At 43.6% G+C, this 22,532-nt stretch overlaps 1 protein-coding gene across 1 annotated transcript in view; it reads right to left on the bottom strand.

Annotated features, from left to right (window-relative positions):
- Nucleotides 1–22,532, bottom strand: part of LOC124789250 (polyglutamylase complex subunit TTLL1-like) — a 208,769-nt gene that overhangs the window by 146,902 nt on the left and 39,335 nt on the right. Inside the window, exons 4-5 of the mRNA XM_047256545.1 lie at nt 19,338–19,539; nt 2,604–2,834 (exon numbers count right to left, since the gene is read on the bottom strand). Of these exons, the coding sequence (XP_047112501.1) occupies nt 2,604–2,834; nt 19,338–19,539 (433 nt within the window). The remainder of the gene's footprint in view (nt 1–2,603; nt 2,835–19,337; nt 19,540–22,532) is intronic.

Genomic DNA, 22,532 nt, shown 5'->3' with positions numbered 1-22,532 from the left:
ATCAGAAATTCTGGTGGTTGGAGAAGTGGGTGGACACCTGTGTCTAAACCACGGCTAGCTCTTTATTCCCACAAACTAATGAGTGCTGTCGACAAGGGATCTCAGATCGATTCCATATTCCTACATTCCCAGAATGCTGCAGCCCCCTTAGACTGTTCGCAGATGATGCCGTAATTTACCGTCTAGTAAAATCATCACACGATCAATTCCATTTACAAAATTATCTAGAGAGAATTTCTGTATGGTGCGAAAAGTGACAATTGGCACTAAACAAAGAAAAGTGCGAAATCATCCACTTGGGTACTAAAAGAAATCGGAAAAATTTTGTGTATACGATATAGGTTAATTAGGTTTAAGTAGTTCTAAGCTCTAGGGCACTGATGACCTTAGAAGTTAAGTCCCATAGTGCTCAGAGCCATTTCAACCATTTTACCGTCGAGTATTTCGACTACAGTGGCACTCTGCCGGTTTTCTGACTGTGCTACGGATTCTATTTTGCCTGGACGTCTCCTCGGTTGCTTTTCATTTATCTGACTTTCTTGCAACGTTGTTATACAGGATTTTGATTTAGCATACGACGACACTGCTGTTATAGTCTTTGTAAGTTTTCTGCCTGCGTATGCTCAATTCGAGCTACCACTGGTGAGTGTAAATATCAGTTCTATGGCGACGACCTCCATCTCTACCTAAGCGTCAGACCTGAAGATGTAAACACCGCAATCGCTCAGATGAATGATGATCTGTCTTCAGTAGTGACATGGGCGAAAAACCTGGGGCTTAAAGTAAATGCAAAAAAGACAGAAGTAATTTTAATAGCGCATCAGAAATTAATAAGTTCAGAACGGCTACTTCCTATTCTGCTCGACCGTATTCCAATACCATATCAGGAAGCAGTTAAGAACTTGGGTATAACTTTGGATGAGCATCTCAACTGGGCAGAGAATACAGTCGCAGTGTGCCGGAAGACGTCTGCTCGTCTCTATGCTCTCAAAAAGTTTCGGAACGTATTTCCACAGGACGTGAAACGCCACCTCGTGTAAGCACTCGTTGTACCGAACGTCCACTATTGTGATGTAATTTAACAAGGCATGAGTAGTGAACACAAAAGACGGTTAGAAGTAACCATGAATGCCTGTGTGCGTTACACCTGCAACATTCGCCGATGTGATCATGTTAGTGCTTCATACTCCCAGCTAGGGGGCTGCAGCTGGACAAATTGCGTGACTACTACACACTGTGTCTGCTTCACGGACTCCTCGTCGCGCAAGCACCCCAGTACCTTGCTTCAGAGATTAAAAACCTGTCATGTCATCATAATAGAAACACGAGGTCACTCTTATTTGGTATCCTAACTGTACCCACTCACACAACAAAAACTTTTGCAAACTCCTTCTCAGTTGCCGCTGTCCACCTCTCGAACAAACTGCCCCTTACCTTGCGCAAAATTCAGTCCCCTGCTGTTTTTAAGAAGTTGAAGCATTTCCTACCATCATCCTCATAGCGTTTTCCACAAAATTAATGTGCAAGGCCAATCCTCTCATCTGCCAAATAGCAAAGCTAGTGTCTCCTATCTTGCTCCTTTCTCTCCTTCCTCTTCATCTATCTCTATTAGCCAGGCATTCTTCTTTTCCTTTATATTTCCTTAATTATGTTTCATCATGTTTCCATTCTTCTCCTCCCTTCACCATCAGTCTCCCTCATACTCCCCACTGCTAGCACTCCTATCTAAAACCTGTCTGTTTCATAATGTCTAATTCATCTACATCTACATCTACATCTACATCTACATGACTACTCTGCAATTCACATTTAAGTGCTTGGCAGAGAGTTCATCGAACCACAATCATACCATCTCTCTACCATTCCACTCCCGAACAGCGCGCGGGAAAAACGAACACCTAAACCTTTGTGTTCGAGCTCTGATTTCTCTTATTTTATTATGATGATCATTCCTACCTATGTAGGTTGGGCTCAACAAAATATTTTTGCATACGGAAGAGAAAGTTGGTGACTGAAATTTCGTAAATAGCTCTCGCCGCGACGAAAAACGTCTTTGCTTTAATGACTTCCATCCCAACTCGCGTCTCGTATCTGCCACACTCTCTCCCCTATTACGTGATAATAGAAAACGAGCTGCCCTTTTTTGCACCCTTTCGATGTCCTCCGTCAATCCCACCTGGTAAGGATCCCACACCGCGCAGCAATATTGTAACAGAGGACGAACGAGTGTAGTGTAAGGTGTCTCTTTAGTGGACTTGTTGCATCTTCTAAGTGTCCTTTGGCTCGCCTTCACCACAATATTATCTATGTGGTCTTTCCAAATGAAGTTGTTTCTCTCCTATAACATTACTTATCACCTACGAATATAAACTGTATATGTATGTATTTTTCCAAGTGTACCTTTGTAACTGTTTATTTCACTTTTTGTACTAGATGTAGTTTAACATGCCTACTAAAACATATGAATGTAAAATAAGTAGAATGCCTGGTTAGATGTAAGACAGGGGCTGATGGCCCTAATCCTGGCAGGTTAAATAAATCAATAAATAAAGAAATAAAAACAAATAAGTAAAGTGGCGCGGAAGAAACGCCGCTGTACGCACCTCGACCAGCCAGGGCTTGAGCTTGTTGTCGATGATGATGTCGTAGCCGTAGCACTCGAAGCAGTGGCGGTCGTTGGCCATGACGGGCGCGACGGCCTTGAGCGAGTGCACGATCAGCCACGACACGGAGTCGAAGAGGCGCTCCGTGACGGCCTTGCCGCGCGTGCTCTCCAGGTACAGCCGCAGGTTCTGCACGCTCCACTTGCCGCCGTGGATGCCGTTGTACTCGCCCTGCCACACCGCGCATCATTTAAGCCAGGGCTTAACAACTGGCCGCTTTTGAGCGCGAGTACTGGCGTCTGCTCAGGCACGTGCTCGCGAGCAGGTGCAAGGTCGCTGAGTAGGGAGGGCGGGAGGGGAGGGGAGGGAGGGAAAATGCGCGCGCACTTTTGAATGTGATCTCGCGTTCTTAGCAGATTCAACTAGCCATCTGAATGCTTTGAACATTTTACTACAAGGTAAAGATCTGCTAATTACTCATTTCATAGATCGAATACGAGCTTTTAAAATGAAATTGACACTTTGGGCGAGTCAGCTGGAAACAGGAAACCTAGCTCATTTTCGTAAATTATCACCCATGCAAGATGTTCACAAAGACTGTGAACCTTATTCCCATAGATTAGTTGATCAGCGCTTTCAAGATCTGACAGCACTAGACAGTGATTTTGATCTGTTCTCTCCATATTCAGCGAATATTTAAGAGATTCGTCCTGAGCTGCAGCAAGAAATTATTGATCTGCAGTGTGACAGAAAATACAGAGACAAATTTCAGAACAAGAAAAACATTTTGGAATTCTACAGACACTTCCCTCAGGATAGATTTCCTCGTTTGCACAAACTAGCGGCCACAATAATATCAATGTTCGGTTCCACGTATGTTTGTGAACAACTGTTCTCTGCAATGAAATGTAACAAGACGCGCCTGAGAAACGCGTTGTCTGATCGAAATTTAAACTGCACGCTGCGCCTAAAATGCACAAGAACAATTACTCCGAGCATAGACGCAATTGTAAAGGGCAAAAAGTACAAGATAACCGAGAATCCCACACTTCAGTGACACCTTTTATTGTGTAACAGTACACAAATTAATGCGAATGTAGAGGCATACACTAAGCTAATAAAATTACGTGGCACGTGTACATTCTCCTTTATTTGTTTCATTTGTCGCAGTAATAATTCGTGAGTGATATCCCTGCAGGTGGCTGCGGATTTACATTGACTGGCGGCAGCTGTTGTGTGCCCCACGTGACCCTCCCCACTCTCCGCTCTGGTCCGGTAGTGGGGGTAGCGTGCTCGCGCTGCTCCGTGCTCGCGCCTTGCTGCTCACAGCTTGCTCCGCGAGCATGTATGTTGTGAAGCCCTGATTTAAGCTCTCTGTACTCAGCTTTTTTTTAAAAAAGAAGAAAACCAGTTGCACTACCACAGGTGCTTTATTGTTTTTATCCTATTTACTTGCTGTACCCGGCCGCGCTTTGCTGTGGCTCAGCTTCCATCAACAAAGAAGAGAGAAAAGAGAAAGCGCACGTTTCTAATATGTATAGGGATTGGAAAGACATCCTTATTTCCTTCTTTTCTCTCTCTCTCTCCCCACCACCTCCTCCCACCCCTCTGTCCATCTCCTGTTCCCTCCCTCTCTCTGACCTTGGGCCTTGTTTACTGTTATTGCAGATTCAGATTTTGTACTAGTATTCTTATCATAAACCAATAAGCCATAAATACAACTTTGCCTTTGCTGGTTGGTAACAACGTTTCATAAATATCTCTATACAGGGTGTTACAAAAAGGTACGGCCAAACTTTCAGGAAACATTCCACATACACAAATAAAGAAAAGATGTTATCTGGACATGTGTCTGGAAACGCTTAATTTCCATGTTAGAGCTCTTTCAGTTTCGTCAGTATGTTGTTCCACCTACGCTCAATGGAGCATGTTATCATGATTTCATACGGGATACTCTACCTGTGCAGCTAGACCATGTGCCTTTACAAGTACGACACAACATGTGCTTCATGCACGATGGAGCTCCTGCGCGTTTCAGTTGAAGTGTTCCTACGCTTCTCAACAACAGATTCGGTGACCGATGGATTGGTAGAGGCAGACCAATTCCATGGCCTCCACGCTCTCCTGACCTCAACCCTCCTGACTTTCATTTATGGGCGCATTTGAAAGCTCTTGTCTACGCAACCCCGGTACCAAATGTAGAGACTCTTCGTGCTCGCATTGTGGACAGCTGTGATACAATACGCCATTCACCAGGGCCGCATCAGCGCATCAGGGATTCCATGCGACGGAGGGTGGATGCATGTATCCTCGCTAGCGGAGGACATTTTGAACATTTCCTGTAACAAAGTGTTTGAAGTCACGCTGGTACGTTCCGTTGCTGTGTGTTTCCATTCCATGATTAATGTGATTTGAAGAGAACTAATAAAATGAGCTCTAACATGGAAATTAAGCGCTTCCGGACACATGTCCACATAAAATATTTTCTTTCTTTGTGTGTGAGGAATGTTTCCTGAAAGTTAGGCCGTATCTTTTTGTAGCACCCTGTATATATATAGGGTGGTCCATTGATAGTGACCGGGCCAAATATCTCACAAAATAAGCATCGAAAGAAAAAACTACAAAGAACGAAACTCGCCTAGCTTGAAGGCGGAAACCAGATGGCGCTATGGCTGGCCTGCTAGATGGCGCTGCCGTAGGTCAAACGGATATCAACTGCGTTTTTTTAAATAGGAACCCACATTTTTATTACATATTCGTGTAGCACGTAAAGAAATATGAATGTTTTAGTTGGACCACTTTTTTCGCTTTGTGATAAATGGCGCTGTAATAGTCACAAACGTATAAGTACTTGGTATCACGTGACATTCCTCCAGTGCGGACGGTATTTGCTTCGTAATACATTACCCGTGTTAAAATGGACCGCTTACCAATTGCGGAAAAGGTGGATATCGTGTTGATGTATGGCTGTTGTGATCAAAATGCCCAACGGGCGTGTGCTATGTATGCTGCTCGGTATCCTGGACGACATCATCCAAGTGTCCGGACCGTACGCCGGATAGTTACGTTATTTAAGGAAACAGGAAGTGTTCAGCCACATGTGAAACGTCAACCACGACCTGCAACAAATGATGATGCTGTCAGTGCTAAGCGACGCTTCAAGTGGCGTAAAGAGCGATACCACTGGACGCTGGACGATCTGGAAACGAGTGGCATGGAGTGCTGAGTCGCGCTGTACCTGCTGTCACTCCAGTGGAAGCGTTTGGGTTTGTCAACATCTGGAGAACGTTCCTGTTATCGTATGTTGTACCAACAGTGAAGTACAGACGAGTGGTGTTACCGTATGGGGAGGTTTTTCGTTACTGGGGTGTCATATTCTAATAGCACTTTGTAACGCCGGAAATGCATATACTCCTATTTCCATCTATTGTACTATTATTTTTTTTCCTTGTTTTGTTACCTCAAGATATGACATTTCTGTCTCTTTATATATTGTAATTGTTTTACTGTTTGTATATATATATTTATGCACTCATGTCGATGTATAATTGGTTTGTTTCGTAAATATTACTTGTATTTTTACGCTGGGTCTTGCCTAGGGAAAACTGCTATCGAACGATTACGTCGATAGGTCGTGTGACGAATCAAAGTGTGTAGGATCTTTGGTAGTGTTAACTCTGCCGCGTGGAGCGCGGGCAGAACAGTGAGAGTCTGGCGGGAGTAGCGAGTGGAACAGGTGTTGTGTGACGCTCCCGCGAGTTGCCGCGCTTTCGGGGTTTGGCAGCAAGTAATTGCGCTCGACTCGCGATGATAGTTTCTGACATGGTGTCGCGGACGGGAAGCATTAGCTGGCGCACATCAAGAGCCCGTTTCGCCTGGTGACCGTGTCGAGAAGAAGGCGCGCCAACATCCAGCTTCTGCAACAGCGACGGCCGACAATGAGTGACTGTCGCCACCTCCTCGATCGACGGCTTCAAACCTTCAATCAACCAACAAGGAAGACTAAAAGCACGTAAAGTTTCAGAACTGTATGGCAGACCTCAGCTTTTCAAATTGTTCCATTTGCCTCGCAAAATTACAGCAACTTAGCATGAACCTTTGTTGCTCATTGTCCCAATTTCATTGCCAAGCAGGGTCCCTTCCTTTTCCGAAATGAACCCGAGTGTCGTTGAAATTCAAACGCCAGCATTAAAATAATATGATTAGATTTCACTGCTTTAATTTCAAAGTTCAGTAGCTGGCTACAATATTTAGGTTACACGAGCACAAATTTAGAGTGCGAGTTTTGTTAGCATATTTTAGCCTACCTGTGACTGCAGCTCAGCTTGGTACGTACTAAATTTTACTATTGTTAATAGTTCAGAATCATTTAATTCAAGTTCAAAGTTAAATATCTTGTTTCTAAATTGCGTAGAGTCAAGTTGCTTTTGAAATGATTGTTGAGGTAGTCCAAGACTAACCGTATTTTACTGGATTTCGATGTGCTTCAGAAAGAAAGCTCACTATTAACTTCAGTCACTAAATTAATTTTCGATTTTCCGGTTTTATTAATTCTTTTGCTAAATCAAGTCAGAGTGTAGCGAAATTTATTACTTCTGACAAACTTTCAGTTTTCACACTACATGTGTCAACCTTCAGTTGCCACGCTTCTAGTGCTAATTATATGTGTAATAACCTTTCTTTTTCAGTTACTATAGTGATTGTCCTTAGGACTGGCGACCGTGATTTCCCCCAAATCTCAAATATCTAATTACCGCTAGTTAATTGTTAACGTAACGGCCGCACATTTACTTTCTTTATTAACTTTACCCCTTTTCAAAATTGATTTCCACCAGTTTCATTTGCATTTTTCCTTTCATTTAGATGTAACCCTTTCCTCCCTCTTTACCGATAGATTAACTTCGGTGACGATTGCTTTTCCCAAATTTCCATTAGGTACACGCGGTTTAATTTCTCACTGTCATTAAGGTCGATAAGTGAGGGGGGAGGTTACACGTGGCGACCTGGTGACAGGACAATCTTCAAATTTGAGGTTGTTCTGGACACGAATTTTGCATTGTGCAAATCTCGTAACAAAGTACTGGTTACGAAATGGTCGATACGTCAGCGAGAATATTCGTGTGAGGAATCCTAATTAGAGTTGAGATTTTGCATTTATATTGAAAATTATTAAAATGAGTGAAGGCAACAATTACCAAAATTTGGTAGACTTAGATACGGAACAATCGGTCGAACAGTGGGAAACGCGCACCGCGGTACCCATTGTTCAGGGACAGGCGGCTAGCATGAAAGACGCGACCGCCGAAACGCAACAAAGAGCAGAAATGGAATTCCACACTTTAGAAAATGTTTCGGAGTCGGAAGTGAAAATCAAATGCGAATCCCTTGATGACGAATACGGGGGGACAATTAAAGAGGAAGCCGCTACGGAAGTAAAACCGGTAGTTTCCGGGAATTTAACTGATTTATTGAATGTTTTGATTAACGAAATCAAGAGTCAATCGGCCAAGCAAGAAGCTCAGTCTGAAAAAATTGAACGAAAGCTAGACAGTCACAACAAAGCTATTAATGTTGTTAACAACAATGTTGGAGTTGTTAACACAAAAGTTGATAAAATCAAAGAAGATATTGTTGTGATTAATAGCGAAATCGGTAATCTTAAACAGGAAATGATAGGCGTTCAGGCGGAAATTGCGAGCATAAATACTCGTTTTTATTCCGAAATTAGCAGAATCGAGAAAAGTGTAGGAGAATCAGTTGCTCCGATCATCGAGAATAAGGTGACGGAACAAATTCAATTAGTGAAAAAAGAGGATCAAAAGAAGGTGGAAACTTTAAAGGCTTTAGTATCCGAAGTAGATACCAAAGTGACGAAGCAGGCTAATACCTGCGAAGAGAAAAAGAGGGAAGTGGAAGCGCTTGCGACAACCACTTGCCAAGTGATTACGAGGGTGTCGGAATTAGAAAGGAAACTTGACGAAAAACAGAGCTATGTGCCAATCTGTGCACATAGTTCGGAGTTGTTGACGAAAGAGGAGCGGTTCGACCCCTTGAAAAAAGGCGGTATACACCCGACGGATTTCATTAAAAATTGTGAAAGAGTTTTACCCAGATCATGGACTGATGAGAGAAAAATTAATGCGATTATTGATGTGTTGGCTGGTGATGCCAAGCGTTGGGGCTTAAACCTCAACATTACGAACCTGACTTTTGACGAATTTAAAAATTTGTTTCTGGCTGAATACTGGTCAGAGCAAAAACAGCAAAGTGTCTGGCGCGAATTTGTCGTATCGAGGTCTTTCGATGCGAATTCGCGCGGTTCGATGAAGGAGTTTTGTGAGGGCTGGATCCGCAAGTTGGAATATTTGCGTAACCGCCGCTCGGAATCCGAAATAGTCTGGGAACTCTACAAGAAGCTTCCAGATGATACAAAACGCTATGTAGGAAGCAATCACAGGACAATCAATGATTTCCTGGGAAGAGTTGAGGACGAGGACTATTGGCGCAATAATCGCGACAGTGGTAGAGGCCGTGGTAACAACAACGGGTACCACAGCAACCACAACAACAATAACCATGGGAATAATGCATACCGCAACCATGGCAGCAATAACAATAATGGTTCGGACTGTAATAACAATCGGTACAATGCAAATAATAACAGGAATGACGGAAACCAGTATCATACTAACGTGATACGGGCTTCACAGAATATTAATAACGCCAGAGGGTGTGACCAGCCGCCTCAGCAGTATCCGGGGACCGTATCTGCTGGGACGAGACAGGGAAACCATTAGCCGCGCCGGTGAGGGGCCGACCGAGCGTGGAGAAATTTTGGCGGCCCAATAGCAGGAGAAAACCCAGGTGTCGTCGGTATGAAAATTCCGTGTGGAATAATCAACGGCGGGAGAGTGTGCCAGTGTTAAGAGAAAGGAGTGCGCCCACAAGTAGTAGATCAGCTGTATACACGGCATTAGAAGGTACATTCACTGTCAGTGAGAACAATTTAAGTAGTGTTCCGGAAATCGATTATAAGGTGCCAGCTGTAATACCCACAGCGGAACTGGAGATTGAGTTTAAGAATGATTCGCAATTGTTGAGAGAAGATCAGATGTCGGATAAAACGTCCGTCATCGAGCGAGGGGATGCAGAGAGGGATGAGGTCTGGTTAAGGCAGTTCGGTCGCTTATACGACGAACTAAGAGATTATAGGGGCCTGTACGGGAGAAGTATTTATGGAGAGCGCGGGCAGAATTTGCCGCGTCTCGTCCCACAGGAAGATAGTATTTGTAAAGTGTTGGAAAGTTCTGGCCCTAACCGGCAGACTTTACCAGAAATAGTTGATGTTAATGGGGAGCACGAGCAAGATTCGTCGTGTTTCGTCCCGCAGGAGTTGGATGTTGAAGGAGTAACGGAAAGTTCTGGCCCTAACCGGCAGACTTTACCGAAAGTTATAGTGGTAGAAGTAGCCGACCCATCCGACGCAAACCTCCAGTTTAAACATTGCGAGAGTATTAAGGGGAAAGATTACGAAAATTTTAGTGATAGCCGGACACAATTGGTAGAAAAGCACATAGATTTCAGCGTGTATGAGGTTAGAGCTGACGTTATGCGGTCAGACGGTAGCAGTGTGGGTTGCGCAGATCCAGAGGAAGTAATTTCAGATGCGACTGGGCACATTCCTCCAGGTAGATTGGCAGATGAGATCAATCTGATTAAAGAGGAATCAACGAAGGTGACAATTAGTGAATTGATGGCAAAGCGACACTCACTAGTTGACGAGTTACAGGAAAAGGTTTCGGTATTGGAGGCGAAGCTAGAGACTAAGCCTCAGGACAAACGTGTTGAAATTAAAACTGTATGTGAACAGAGGCTGAAAAAGCCGCCAGATAAGCCGGATTTAGGATCAAAGCCGGATGGTTTTTTCTGGAATGACCTGGATATAGACGAGGATTTACTGTGGGAAAATAAACAAGCAGTCGAGGACAAGTGTAGACAGATAGTAGTGTCTGTTAATATGCACGACCTACAACTAAACGTGTTGATTGACACCGGTGCAGAATTGAGTGCTGTATCTGGGAAAATATTTGAGTTACTGAAAGACAGACCTGGCATCGTAGTTATGCCAGTAACAGGAGTGAAAATTATCGGTGCTACTGGGAAGGCCAGTAAACCGGTCACAAAACAGATTTTTGTCAACTTCGAGATATGTGGGGCACGATTTGAACAAGAGTTTGTCGTCGTGCCAGACTTAACTACGGAAGTAATTATCGGGTTAGATTGGCTGTTAAAGTACCGTGCAGTGATTAACTGCGAAAGCAAAACGTTGACATGTACGTCCCAAGATAAAACAATAGTAGTTAGTTTTGACGAGGCAGGAGACGGTGTGCATAGGCAATACCAGCCTATACACATTGTTAACTGGCCGAATGGTATTGACGTAGGTATGAATTTGAACTACTGTAATGTGAGGAATCTCGGCATTGACAATAGTGTAGAAAGTGAATTGGAAAGTATTGTAGACGGTGTGTCAAACGTAACACACGAACAAAGACGAGGCCGACTTTCCCGTACCTATTGCCATCACAACCATAGGGCATGGGGCAAATATGTAGCAGTATTTGAGAGAATTATGAACACCTTGAGACATGAATCTACGGGATTTTCTCCAGAGGAAATCCTGTTGGGTGACAGAAGTACAAGTTTAGTGGAAGAGATAATCAAATTCCCTCCACGGATTGACATTAGTATTGGTGTGAAAAAGGATCGTTTGCGAGAAGTAATGAAGCTAAAAGCCGATGCTCGCATACGTCGTCATGACACTAAAGCGCGTTTTGATTAATCAATTTAATTTTAATCAATTTAATCATGATCTAATCAACTGAAAAATCCAAGCTGCTAGTTTAAGTCTTCAGCTGAGTCACAGTAGATTAAGGAATGTAAATATGATTTTGTAAATAGCTGTAAGATTTCATAAATATGTGATTTACTAGTCATTGCCGATGTACTTAGACGCTGTTTTAAGTTTCAGGCTAGTACATGCGTGTGATGATGGACAGTGTTGAGTTATCCACTGTGATAGTATTAAGGGACTCCTTGAGATTACTCGGGAGTGAGTTTTTCCTAAAGAATTCAGTGAAACGGACGTTCTGGAAACGCCGTCACAAGGGCGAGTGAGATCAAGCGTGCCGCACACGCGGGCGCAACAATACTGGCGAGGCGAGCCGCTGTTGGCTCTTGTGCCGCTGTTGGCTCTTGTGCCGCTGTCGGCATTCTTTGTACTTGCGAGTACGAAAGGCGGAATAGTTTTTCTTCCCGGACAGCTGATGTGAAAGAATTCTGCTGTCAATATTTATGTTTTTTTCGATCTACTGAATATTATTTTCTTGTTTAGCGTTAAGTGGAATCTCATGACGAGATATTAATTATGAAAAGGTTATGTAAAAATGTGTATTCTATGTAATTAATTATTAATTTGCGTATTTTGATCTACCTGTTTTTATGACCATGTACTCTGATTAATTTTGCAAATAGTATTCCATTTCTCATAGTGTTACGAATTTTAATGATTTTGGAATAGCTAAACCATTTTCTATATCTTCTATGAATTTTAATATGTTGTCAACCTGTTTTATTTTGTGCAAGATGACAGAGTGGAATAAGATTAGGAGTGTCCCCACTCAATTATTATGGTCTAAAAATTGATTTATGATTAATTAGACGAATGCTAAATTTTGTTGATGTTTTGAGCATATGCATTTCCGCTGTTTCTTTTTTGGGACATTTTCTGAGTCTGTTTACGTTACACGAACATCCTTAGACAATGTGGGGCACGTGTAACGCCGGAAATGCATATACTCCTATTTCCATCTATTGTACTATTATTTTTTTTCCTTGTTTTGTTACCTCAAGATATGACATTTCTGTCTCTTTATATATTGTAATTGTTTTACTGTTTGTATATATATATTTATGCACTCATGTCGATGTATAATTGGTTTGTTTCGTAAATATTATTTGTATTTTTACGCTGGGTCTTGCCTAGGGAAAACTGCTATCGAACGATTACGTCGATAGGTCGTGTGACGAATCAAAGTGTGTAGGATCTTTGGTAGTGTTAACTCTGCCGCGTGGAGCGCGGGCAGAACAGTGGGAGTCTGGCGGGAGTAGCGAGTGGAGCAGGTGTGTTGTGTGACGCTCCCGCGAGTTGCCGCGCTTTCGGGGTTTGGCAGCATGTAATTGCGCTCGACTCGCGATGATAGTTTCTGACATGGTGTCGCGGACGGGAAGCATTAGCTGGCGCACATCAAGAGCCCGTTTCGCCTGGTGACCGTGTCGAGAAGAAGGCGCGCCAACATCCAGCTTCTGCAACAGCGACGGCCGACAATGAGTGACTGTCGCCACCTCCTCGATCGACGGCTTCAAACCTTCAATCAACCAACAAGGAAGACTAAAAGCACGTAAAGTTTCAGAACTGTATGGCAGACCTCAGCTTTTCAAATTGTTCCATTTGCCTCGCAAAATTACAGCAACTTAGCATGAACCTTTGTTGCTCATTGTCCCAATTTCATTGCCAAGCAGGGTCCCTTCCTTTTCCGAAATGAACCCGAGTGTCGTTGAAATTCAAACGCCAGCATTAAAATAATATGATTAGATTTCACTGCTTTAATTTCAAAGTTCAGTAGCTGGCTACAATATTTAGGTTACACGAGCACAAATTTAGAGTGCGAGTTTTGTTAGCATATTTTAGCCTACCTGTGACTGCAGCTCAGCTTGGTACGTACTAAATTTTACTATTGTTAATAGTTCAGAATCATTTAATTCAAGTTCAAAGTTAAATATCTTGTTTCTAAATTGCGTAGAGTCAAGTTGCTTTTGAAATGATTGTTGAGGTAGTCCAAGACTAACCGTATTTTACTGGATTTCGATGTGCTTCAGAAAGAAAGCTCACTATTAACTTCAGTCACTAAATTAATTTTCGATTTTCCGGTTTTATTAATTCTTTTGCTAAATCAAGTCAGAGTGTAGCGAAATTTATTACTTCTGACAAACTTTCAGTTTTCACACTACATGTGTCAACCTTCAGTTGCCACGCTTCTAGTGCTAATTATATGTGTAATAACCTTTCTTTTTCAGTTACTATAGTAATTGTCCTTAGGACTGGCGACCGTGATTTCCCCCAAATCTCAAATATCTAATTACCGCTAGTTAATTGTTAACGTAACGGCCGCACATTTACTTTCTTTATTAACTTTACCCCTTTTCAAAATTGATTTCCACCAGTTTCATTTGCATTTTTCCTTTCATTTAGATGTAACCCTTTCCTCCCTCTTTACCGATAGATTAACTTCGGTGACGATTGCTTTTCCCAAATTTCCATTAGGTACACGCGGTTTAATTTCTCACTGTCATTAAGGTCGATAAGTGAGGGTGGAGGATACAACTTCAGTAAACGATAAATGCGGAAGGATATGAACACTTTTTGCAGTGTTTTGTACTGCGTACAGTAGAGGAACAGTTCGGAGACGATGATTGCTTGTAACACCATGATAACGCGTTCTGTCATATAGCCAAGGCTTGTGGACAATAACATTCCTGTAATGGACACGCCTGCCACGAGGCCCGAGTTGAACCCAGTGAAACACCTTTGCTGTGAGTCCGATGTCCATCGATACGCAAGTCGCCGAAGTGGCGTCAAATCGAAAGACTTGCACCCGGCGAACGGTCTACCCGACGGGAGGCCCTAGCCACACGACATTTACATTTATTTTTACTAGTTTTGCTTCACGAACGTTGAGCGAAAGGTCATTCGCATACACCAATGGATATGAGTTGGTCATGTGCGATTCAATAAGTGATTTCTCCTCAGTCACTAAAACTTTCTCTCCTTGCAACGTTATTTGAATTATTCAGCACAAATTCTTGCATTCTGTTTGTTAAGTAAGATCGAAACCCGTTGTTTGTAAGGCCATCAGTTCAATAAAATTTAAGTTTTTGTAAGATAGTAACATGAAGCATGTAGTCAAATGCCTCGGAAGGTTGCAGAAAATACCAACTGGCGATATTTTATCATCTAAGGTGCAATGTTTGGGGAGTGGATGCATAAGAGACAGTCAAATGAAAACGAGACTGATAGAAAAAAGTAAATAAACTGTTTATTATTTCAAAAGTAATCCCCTTAAATGTTAATAGCCTTATCGCACTGTGCACTACACGCCGGAAGCGGCTACAACGGTAGCGGAGTCCGTGTGGAGTGCACATGGGGGTTTTTCAGGCTAGAGAATTCCCTCCCTAGGCCCGACAAGACGCCTCCTGAGACGCGGCAAGTTAGGAGTAGGCAAAATGCAACAGGGCATAGCAATATTAATGTGCTAATAGTAAACTGCAGGAGCGTCTATAGAAAGGTACCAGAACTGCTCTCATTAATACACGGTCACAACGCCCATGTAGTACTAGGGATAGAAAGTTGGCTGAAACCAGACGTAAACAGTAATGAGATCCTAAACTCAGATTGGAATGTATACCGCAGAGACAGGCTGGGCAGTGACAGTGAAGGGGGAGGCGTGTTTATAGCGATAAGAAGTGCAATAGTATCGAAGGAAATTGACGGAGATCCGAAATGTGAAATGATTTAGGTGAAGGTCACGGTTAAATCAGGCTCAGACATGGTAATTGGATGTATCTATAGGCCCCCTGGCTCAGCAGCTGTTGTGGCTGAGCACCTGAAGGATAATTTGGAAAATAATTCGAGTAGATTTCTCCACCATGTTATAGTTCTGGGTGGAGATTTTAATTTGCCAGATATAGACTGGGAGACTCAAACGTTCATAACGGGTGACAGGGACAAAGAATCCAGTGAAATTTTTTAAGTGCTTTATCTGAAAACTACCTTGAGCAGTTAAACAGAGAACTGACTCGTGGCGATAACATATTAGACCTTCTGGAGACAAACAGACCCGAACTGTTTCAAACAGTAAACGCAGAACAGGGAATCAGCGATCATAAAGCGGTTACTGCATCGATGAACTCAGCCGTCAATAGAAATATTAAAAAAAGGTAGGAAGATTTTTCTGTTTAGCAAATGTGACAAAAAGCAGATTTCAGAGTACCTGACGGCTCAACACAAACGTTTTGTCTCAGGTACGGATAGTGTTGAGGACCATTGGACAAATTTCAAAACCATCGTACATAGAAGAGTATGTGCCAAGCAAGATCGTAAGAGATGGGAAAGAGCCACCGTGGCACAACAACCGAGTTAGAAAACTGCTGCAGAGGCAAAGGGAACTTCACAGCAAACATAAATATAGCCAAAGCCTTGCAGGCAAACAAAAATTACGCTAAGCGAAATGTAGTGTGAGGAGGGCTATGCGAGAGGCGTTCAATGAATTCGAAAGTAAAGTTCTATGTACTGACTTGGCAGAAACTCCTAAGAAATTTTGGTCTTATGTCAAAGCGGTAGGTGGATCAAAACAAAATGTCCAGACACTCTGTGACCAAAATGGTAATGGAACAGAGGATGACAGACTAAAGGCCGAAATACTAAATGTCTTTTTACAAAGCTGTTTCACAGAGGAAGACTGCACTGTAGTTCCTTCTCTAGATTGTCGCACAGATGACAAAATGGTAGATATCGAAATAGACGACAGAGGGATAGATTAAAATCGCTCAAAAGAGGAAAGGCCGCTGGACCTGGTGGGATACCAGTTCGATTTAACATAGAGTACGCGAAGGAACTTGCCCCCCTTCTTGCAGCGGTGTACCGTAGGTCTCTAGAAGAGCGTAGCGTTCCAAAGGATTGGAAAAGGGCACAGGTCATCCCCGTTTTCAAGAAGGGACGTCGAACAGATGTGCAGAACTATAGACCTATATCTCTAACGTCGATCAGTTGTAGAATTTTGGAACACGTATTATGTTCGAGTGGAATGACTTTTCTAGAGAGTAGAAATCTACTCTGTAGGGATCAGCATAGGTTTCGAAAAAGACGGTCGTGTCAAACCCAGCTCGCGCTATTCGTCCACGAGACTCAGAGGCCCATAGACACGGGTTCACAGGTAGATGCCGTGTTTCTTGACTTCCACAAGGCGTTCGATACAATTCCCCACAGTCGTTTAATGAACAAAGTAAGAGCACATGGACTATCAGACCAATTGTGTGACTTGAAGAGTTCCTAGGTAACAGAACGCAGCATGTCATTCTCAATTGAGAGAAGTCTTCCGAAGTAAGAGTGATTTCAGGTGTGCCGCAGGGGAGTGTCATAGGACCGTTGCTACTCACAATATACATAAATGACCTTGTGGATAACATCGGAAGTTCACTGAGGCGTTTTGCGGATGATGCCGTAGTATATCGAGAGGTCGTAACAATGGAAAATTGTACTGAAATGCAGGAGGATCTGCAGCTAATTGACGCATGGTGCAGAGAATGGCTATTGAATCTCAATGTAGACAAGTGTAATGTGCTGCGAATACATAGAAAGATAGATCCCTTATCATTTAGCTACAAAATAGCAGGTCAACAACTGGAAGCAGTTAATTCCGTAAATTATCTGGGAGTACGCATTAGGAGTGATTTAAAATGAAATGACCATATAAAGTTGATCGTCGGTAAAGCAGATGCCACACTGAGATTCATTGGAAGAATCCTAAGGAAATGCAATCCGGAAACAAAGGAAGCAGGTTACAGTACGCTTGTTCGCCCACTGCTTGAATACTGCTCAACAGTGTGGGTTCCGTACCAGATAGGGTTGATAGAAGAGATGGAGAAGATACAACGAAGAGCAGCGCGCTTCGTTACAGGATCATTTAGTAATCGCAAAAGCGTTACGGAGATGATAGATAAACTCCAGTGGAAGACTCTGCAGGAGAGACGCTCAGTAGCTCGTTACGAGCTTTTGTTGAAGTTTCGAGAACATACCTTCACCGAGGAGTCAAGCAGTATATTGTTCCCTCCTACGTATATCTCGCGAAGAGACCATAAGGATAAAATCAGAGAGATAAGAGCCCACACAGAGGCATACCGACAATCGTTCTTTCCACGAACAATGCGAGACTGGAATAGAAGGGAGAACCGATAGAGGTACTCAAGGTACCCTCCGCCACACACCGTCAGGTGGCTAGCGGAGTATGGATGTAGGTGTAGATGTTGATGTAGATGTAGAGACATGGCGGTCAGTTCCTTCGTAGAAAAGTGTTTGCGGTTGGTTACGGAACCGTGATTGTTCCCAGTGTGAGCGTACTGTCATATCGCTGGTTTAGTTGTGGAGTATCTTTGAGGGCAGCGGCGTCTAGAGAGCCGAGAGCGGGAGACGAAACTGTTACGTTGTGTAGTGTGTAGGTCTGGATGTAGAAAGCATTGTTAGTATGGAAGTAGATGTGTTGCTACAAGTGCTATTACAATAAAGTGACGAAATATGGAAGTGATTCAGAGGAAGGTGCGTCAAGAAGTAATTTAAAAATGAGCAGTGCTGCTGATAACGTATTTGTGTATCCTCTCGTTGCGTGTCGCACAGCATCGATCATCCGCGCCGTGTTCGGTCTCCCAGAGCGAACCGATGTGAATCAGCAAAAATTAGTCACCACAAGAGAGAGCATTCAAGTGCCAGTGTCTTGTAGCGAGCGGGAGGACGTGCGTTCGATCCTCGCGTTTCCGCATTTATCAACAATCAGTCGCACCGCGACGGTCACGCGCACGCTCGTGCAAGTGAGAACTGGAGAACTGAAAAAAATAACTTTACGAACAGTGCCATATCATTCATTACTACTGTCAAGGAGGACTGGTACCAAATATCTGTGTATGCGTGACGGGCGTAAGAATTTTTCTACGATCATTCGGCTTCCGCATCATCAACAATCACCCGCGTCGTGTCGGTTACGCGTGCGCTCTTCCGAATGATATTGTGGACTGTTAATCATCCATTAATTGGGATAACACTTCTGAATCAGAATGTAAACAGTACAACCTGCGATTTCCATACAGTCTCAGAATACAGACGTTCATACCAGACGTCGAACAGTGTTGTGTTTTAACGTTGAGTGGCTCCCCTACACCCGCTTGCATATTTCGACAGATTATTTCAGGCAAGCCAGCAGTAGTGTGGAGCAGAACAGCACGACCGCCTCGGGATTACCAGGTACGTGGTGTGCACAGGGTGCACGGTCAAGAAAAGTAGAAACGACAACCAATTTAAAAGTACCCCCCCCCCCCACCCATTAGTACTCACGGGCGTGTTACACCAGGTGTGCACCCCTTCGTCCGAAGCAAATCGACGGCCACGAACGTCGTTCTCCAGGGCTTCAAAACTACGGAAATCGCATGTGGAGAGATCGGAACTCTACGGACCATGTGTAACAGCTACCCAGCGAAACTTCTGCAGCGTAGTCGAAACAACCTTGTCAATATGTGGGCCCATCCACAAAGGTTGTTTCGAATAAGCTGCAGACGTTCCGCTGAGAAGCCTCTACACGGCCTCCATAGGGCCCCGAGCTCTCCCCATGCGATTTCCGTATTTTTGATGCCCTGAAGAAAAACATTCGTGGCCGTGGATTTGCTTCGGATGAAGAGGTACACTCCTGACTGCAATCGCGGTTCCACATGCAACGCAAACATTTTTCCATGCAGGCACTGACCGTCCTGTCTCACAGAAGGATAAATGGGTCTTCATTTGACTGCCATTCATACAAAAGGCATTCTCAGTCGAGCAACCCTTCCGGAACGCAGCTGAGACGGGGTACTTACTCCGTGCTTCTGGACGGAGACGTTGGTGAGGTGGACGTACATGTTGTCCAGCTCCTGTATGCTGGCGTCGTACTTGACGGTGCAGAAGCGGCAGAAGCCCAGCCGGAAGAGGTACGCCTTGAGCGGCCGGAACGAAGTGACCAGCACGTACAGCCGGAGGTCGAACTTCTTGCCGCCGATCAGCAGCGGGTTGCCGATGTACCTGCACACAAAGTGACACGCCATTGTTTCGCAACGGCACAGCAATACTCATTAGCAGCTTAGTAGGAGATTGGTTCACCGGACAAAATAATGTTCGCACCGTTAAGGGATCCCACTGGTCGCTTTGGAGCGCTGTGAACGGCGCAGAGCTGGTCCAGGAGGTCACGTGACCCTGCACCACATACGTGGGTCGTGGCAGGGACGTGGTGTGTTCGCGCCAATCTGTTGTGTGGATTCAGAGCGGTAAGATGGGTCCATGAGGAGACTCAACAGAATGGCAGATAGAAGCCGTCGTGTTTGACGTTCATGACCACTCAGTGAATGAAGCTGCCCGATATTTACAGACCACTCAGCGTGTCGACAAGGAACGGTACATCATCGCAGCCATATGGCAAGGCATAAAACAAGTGGTCGTAAAAACGCCCTAACCAATAGTGACCGGAGACGAGTTGCACTCCTTGTCAATAACATTAACTTTCAAACCCGATACGAATTTGCTAGCTACTGTTTAGGCAATTATGTCCTGGGAAATATGACGATGACTGGGCTGAAGTTTAAGAGACTCGTCCGGGAGAATCGATATGCAAAGAAATGAGGTACGAAGTGCTGAGGATTTATGAGATGTGTTTGAAATTCTCTAAAGCTGTGATAATGAATACCACAGGAGGTAGTTGAGATGAAGAAAAATAGACACCTCTAAAAAGTGCGGTCATCAGAAGTTGGATTGACCAACATCGACACAAGTAACTTAACTGTGAAAAATCCTTGAGTAGCAGAGGAAATACTTCAGCTGATCGACGAAAGAAGGAAGTACAACAACGATCAGGAAAATTCTAGAACAAGGACACAGAATCCAGTGAGAAATGAAATCAATCGCAAGTGCACGGGATCTAAGGTGAAATGGTTGAAGGAAAACGTGAAGAAATCGAAAAAGAAATGGTTGTCGTAAGGACTGATTCGGTAAATATAAATTTCAAAACAACTGTCGGTGGAATTAAAAGCAAGGGCGTCAGCGTTAAGAGTGCAAAAAATCAAATGGCTTTGAGCACTATGGGACTTTAATCTGACGTAATCACTCACCTAGACTTAGAACTGCTTAAACCTAACTAAGTAAGGACATCACACATCTACATCTAGATCTACACCTCCATCCATACCCCGCAAGCCACCTAACTGTGTGCGGCGGAGGGTACCTTGAGTACCTCTATCGGTTCTGCCTTCTATTCCAGTCTCGTATTGTTCGTGGAAAGAAAGATTGTCGGTATGCGTCTGTCTGGGCTCTAATCTCTTTGATTTTATCCTCATGGTCTCTTCGCGAGATATACGTAGGAGGGAACAATATACTGCTTGACTCCTCGGTGAAGGTATGTTCTCGAAACTTCAACAAAACCCGTACCGAGCTACTGAGCGTCTCTCCTGTAGAGTCTTCTACTGGAGTTTATCTATAATTTCCGTAACGCTTTCGTGATTACTAAATGATCCAGTAACGAAGTGAGCTGCTCTTCGTTGTATCTTCTCTATCTCTTCTATCAACCCTATCTGGTACGGATCCCACACTGCTGAGCATTATTCAAGCAGTGCGTGAACAAGTGTACTGTAACCTACTTCCTTTGTTTTCTGACTGCATTTCCTTAGGTTTCTTCCAATGAATCTCAGTCTGGCATCTGCTTTACCGACGATCAACTTTATACAATCATTCCATTTTAAATCACTCCTAATGCCTACTCCCAGATAATTTATGGAATTAACTGCTTCCAGTTGCTGACCTGCTATTTTGTAGCTAAATGATGAGGGAACTATCTTTCAATGTATTCGCAGCACATTACACTTGTCTACATTGAGATTCAATTGCCATTCCCTGCACCATGCGTCAATTCGCTGCAGATCCTCCTGCATTTCAGTACAATTTTCCATTGTTACGACCTCTCGATATACTACAGCATCATGCGCAAAACGCCTCAGTAAACTTCCGATGTTATCCATAAGATCATTTATGTATATTGTGAATAGCAACGGTCCTAAGACACTCCCCTGTGGCACACCTGAAATCACTCTTACTTCGGAAGATTTCTCTCCATTGAGAATGACATGCTGCGTTCTCTTATCTAGGAACTCTTCAATCCAATCGCACAATTGGTCTGATAGTCCATATGCTCCTACTTTGTTCATTAAACGATTGTGGGGAACTGTATCGAACGCCTTGCGGAAGTCAAGAAACACGGCATCTACCTGTGAACCCGTGTCTATGGGCCTCTGAGTCTCGTGGACGAATAGCGCGAGCTGGGTTTGACACGACCGTCTTTTTCGAAACCTATGCTGATCCCTACAGAGTAGATTTCTACTCTCTAGAAAAGTCATTCCACTCGAACATAATACGTGTTCCAAAATTCTACAACTGATCGACGTTAGAGATATAGGTCTATAGTTCTGCACATCTGTTCGACGTCCCTTCTTGAAAACGGGGATGACCTGTGCCCTTTTCCAATCCTTTGGAACGCTACGCTCTTCTAGAGACCTACGGTACACCGCTGCAAGAAGGGGGGCAAGTTCCTTCGCGTACTCTATGTAAAATCGAACTGGTATCCCACCAGGTCCAGCGGCCTTTCCTCTTTTGAGCGATTTTAATCTATCCCTCTGTCGTCTATTTCGATATCTACCATTTTGTCATCTGTGCGACAATCTAGAGAAGGAACTACAGTGCAGTCTTCCTCTGTGAAACAGCTTTGTAAAAAGACATTTAGTATTTCGGCCTTTAGTCTGTCATCCTCTGTTCCATTACCATTTTGGTCACAGAGTGTCTGGACATTTTGTTTTGATCCACCTACCGCTTTGACATAAGACCAAAATTTCTTAGGATTTTCTGCCAAGTCAGTACATAGAACTTTACTTTCGAATTCATTGAACGCCTCTCGCATAGCCCTCCTCACACTACATTTCGCTTAGCGTAATTTTTGTTTACCTGCAAGGCTTTGGCTATATTTATGTTTGCTGTGA

The sequence above is a fragment of the Schistocerca piceifrons genome, chromosome 3 (assembly GCF_021461385.2).
Source record: "Schistocerca piceifrons isolate TAMUIC-IGC-003096 chromosome 3, iqSchPice1.1, whole genome shotgun sequence".
NCBI lineage: Eukaryota > Metazoa > Arthropoda > Insecta > Orthoptera > Acrididae > Schistocerca > Schistocerca piceifrons.
The sequence above is the reverse complement of the archived record's forward strand: the minus strand, read 5'-3'. Positions and strand labels throughout refer to the sequence as shown.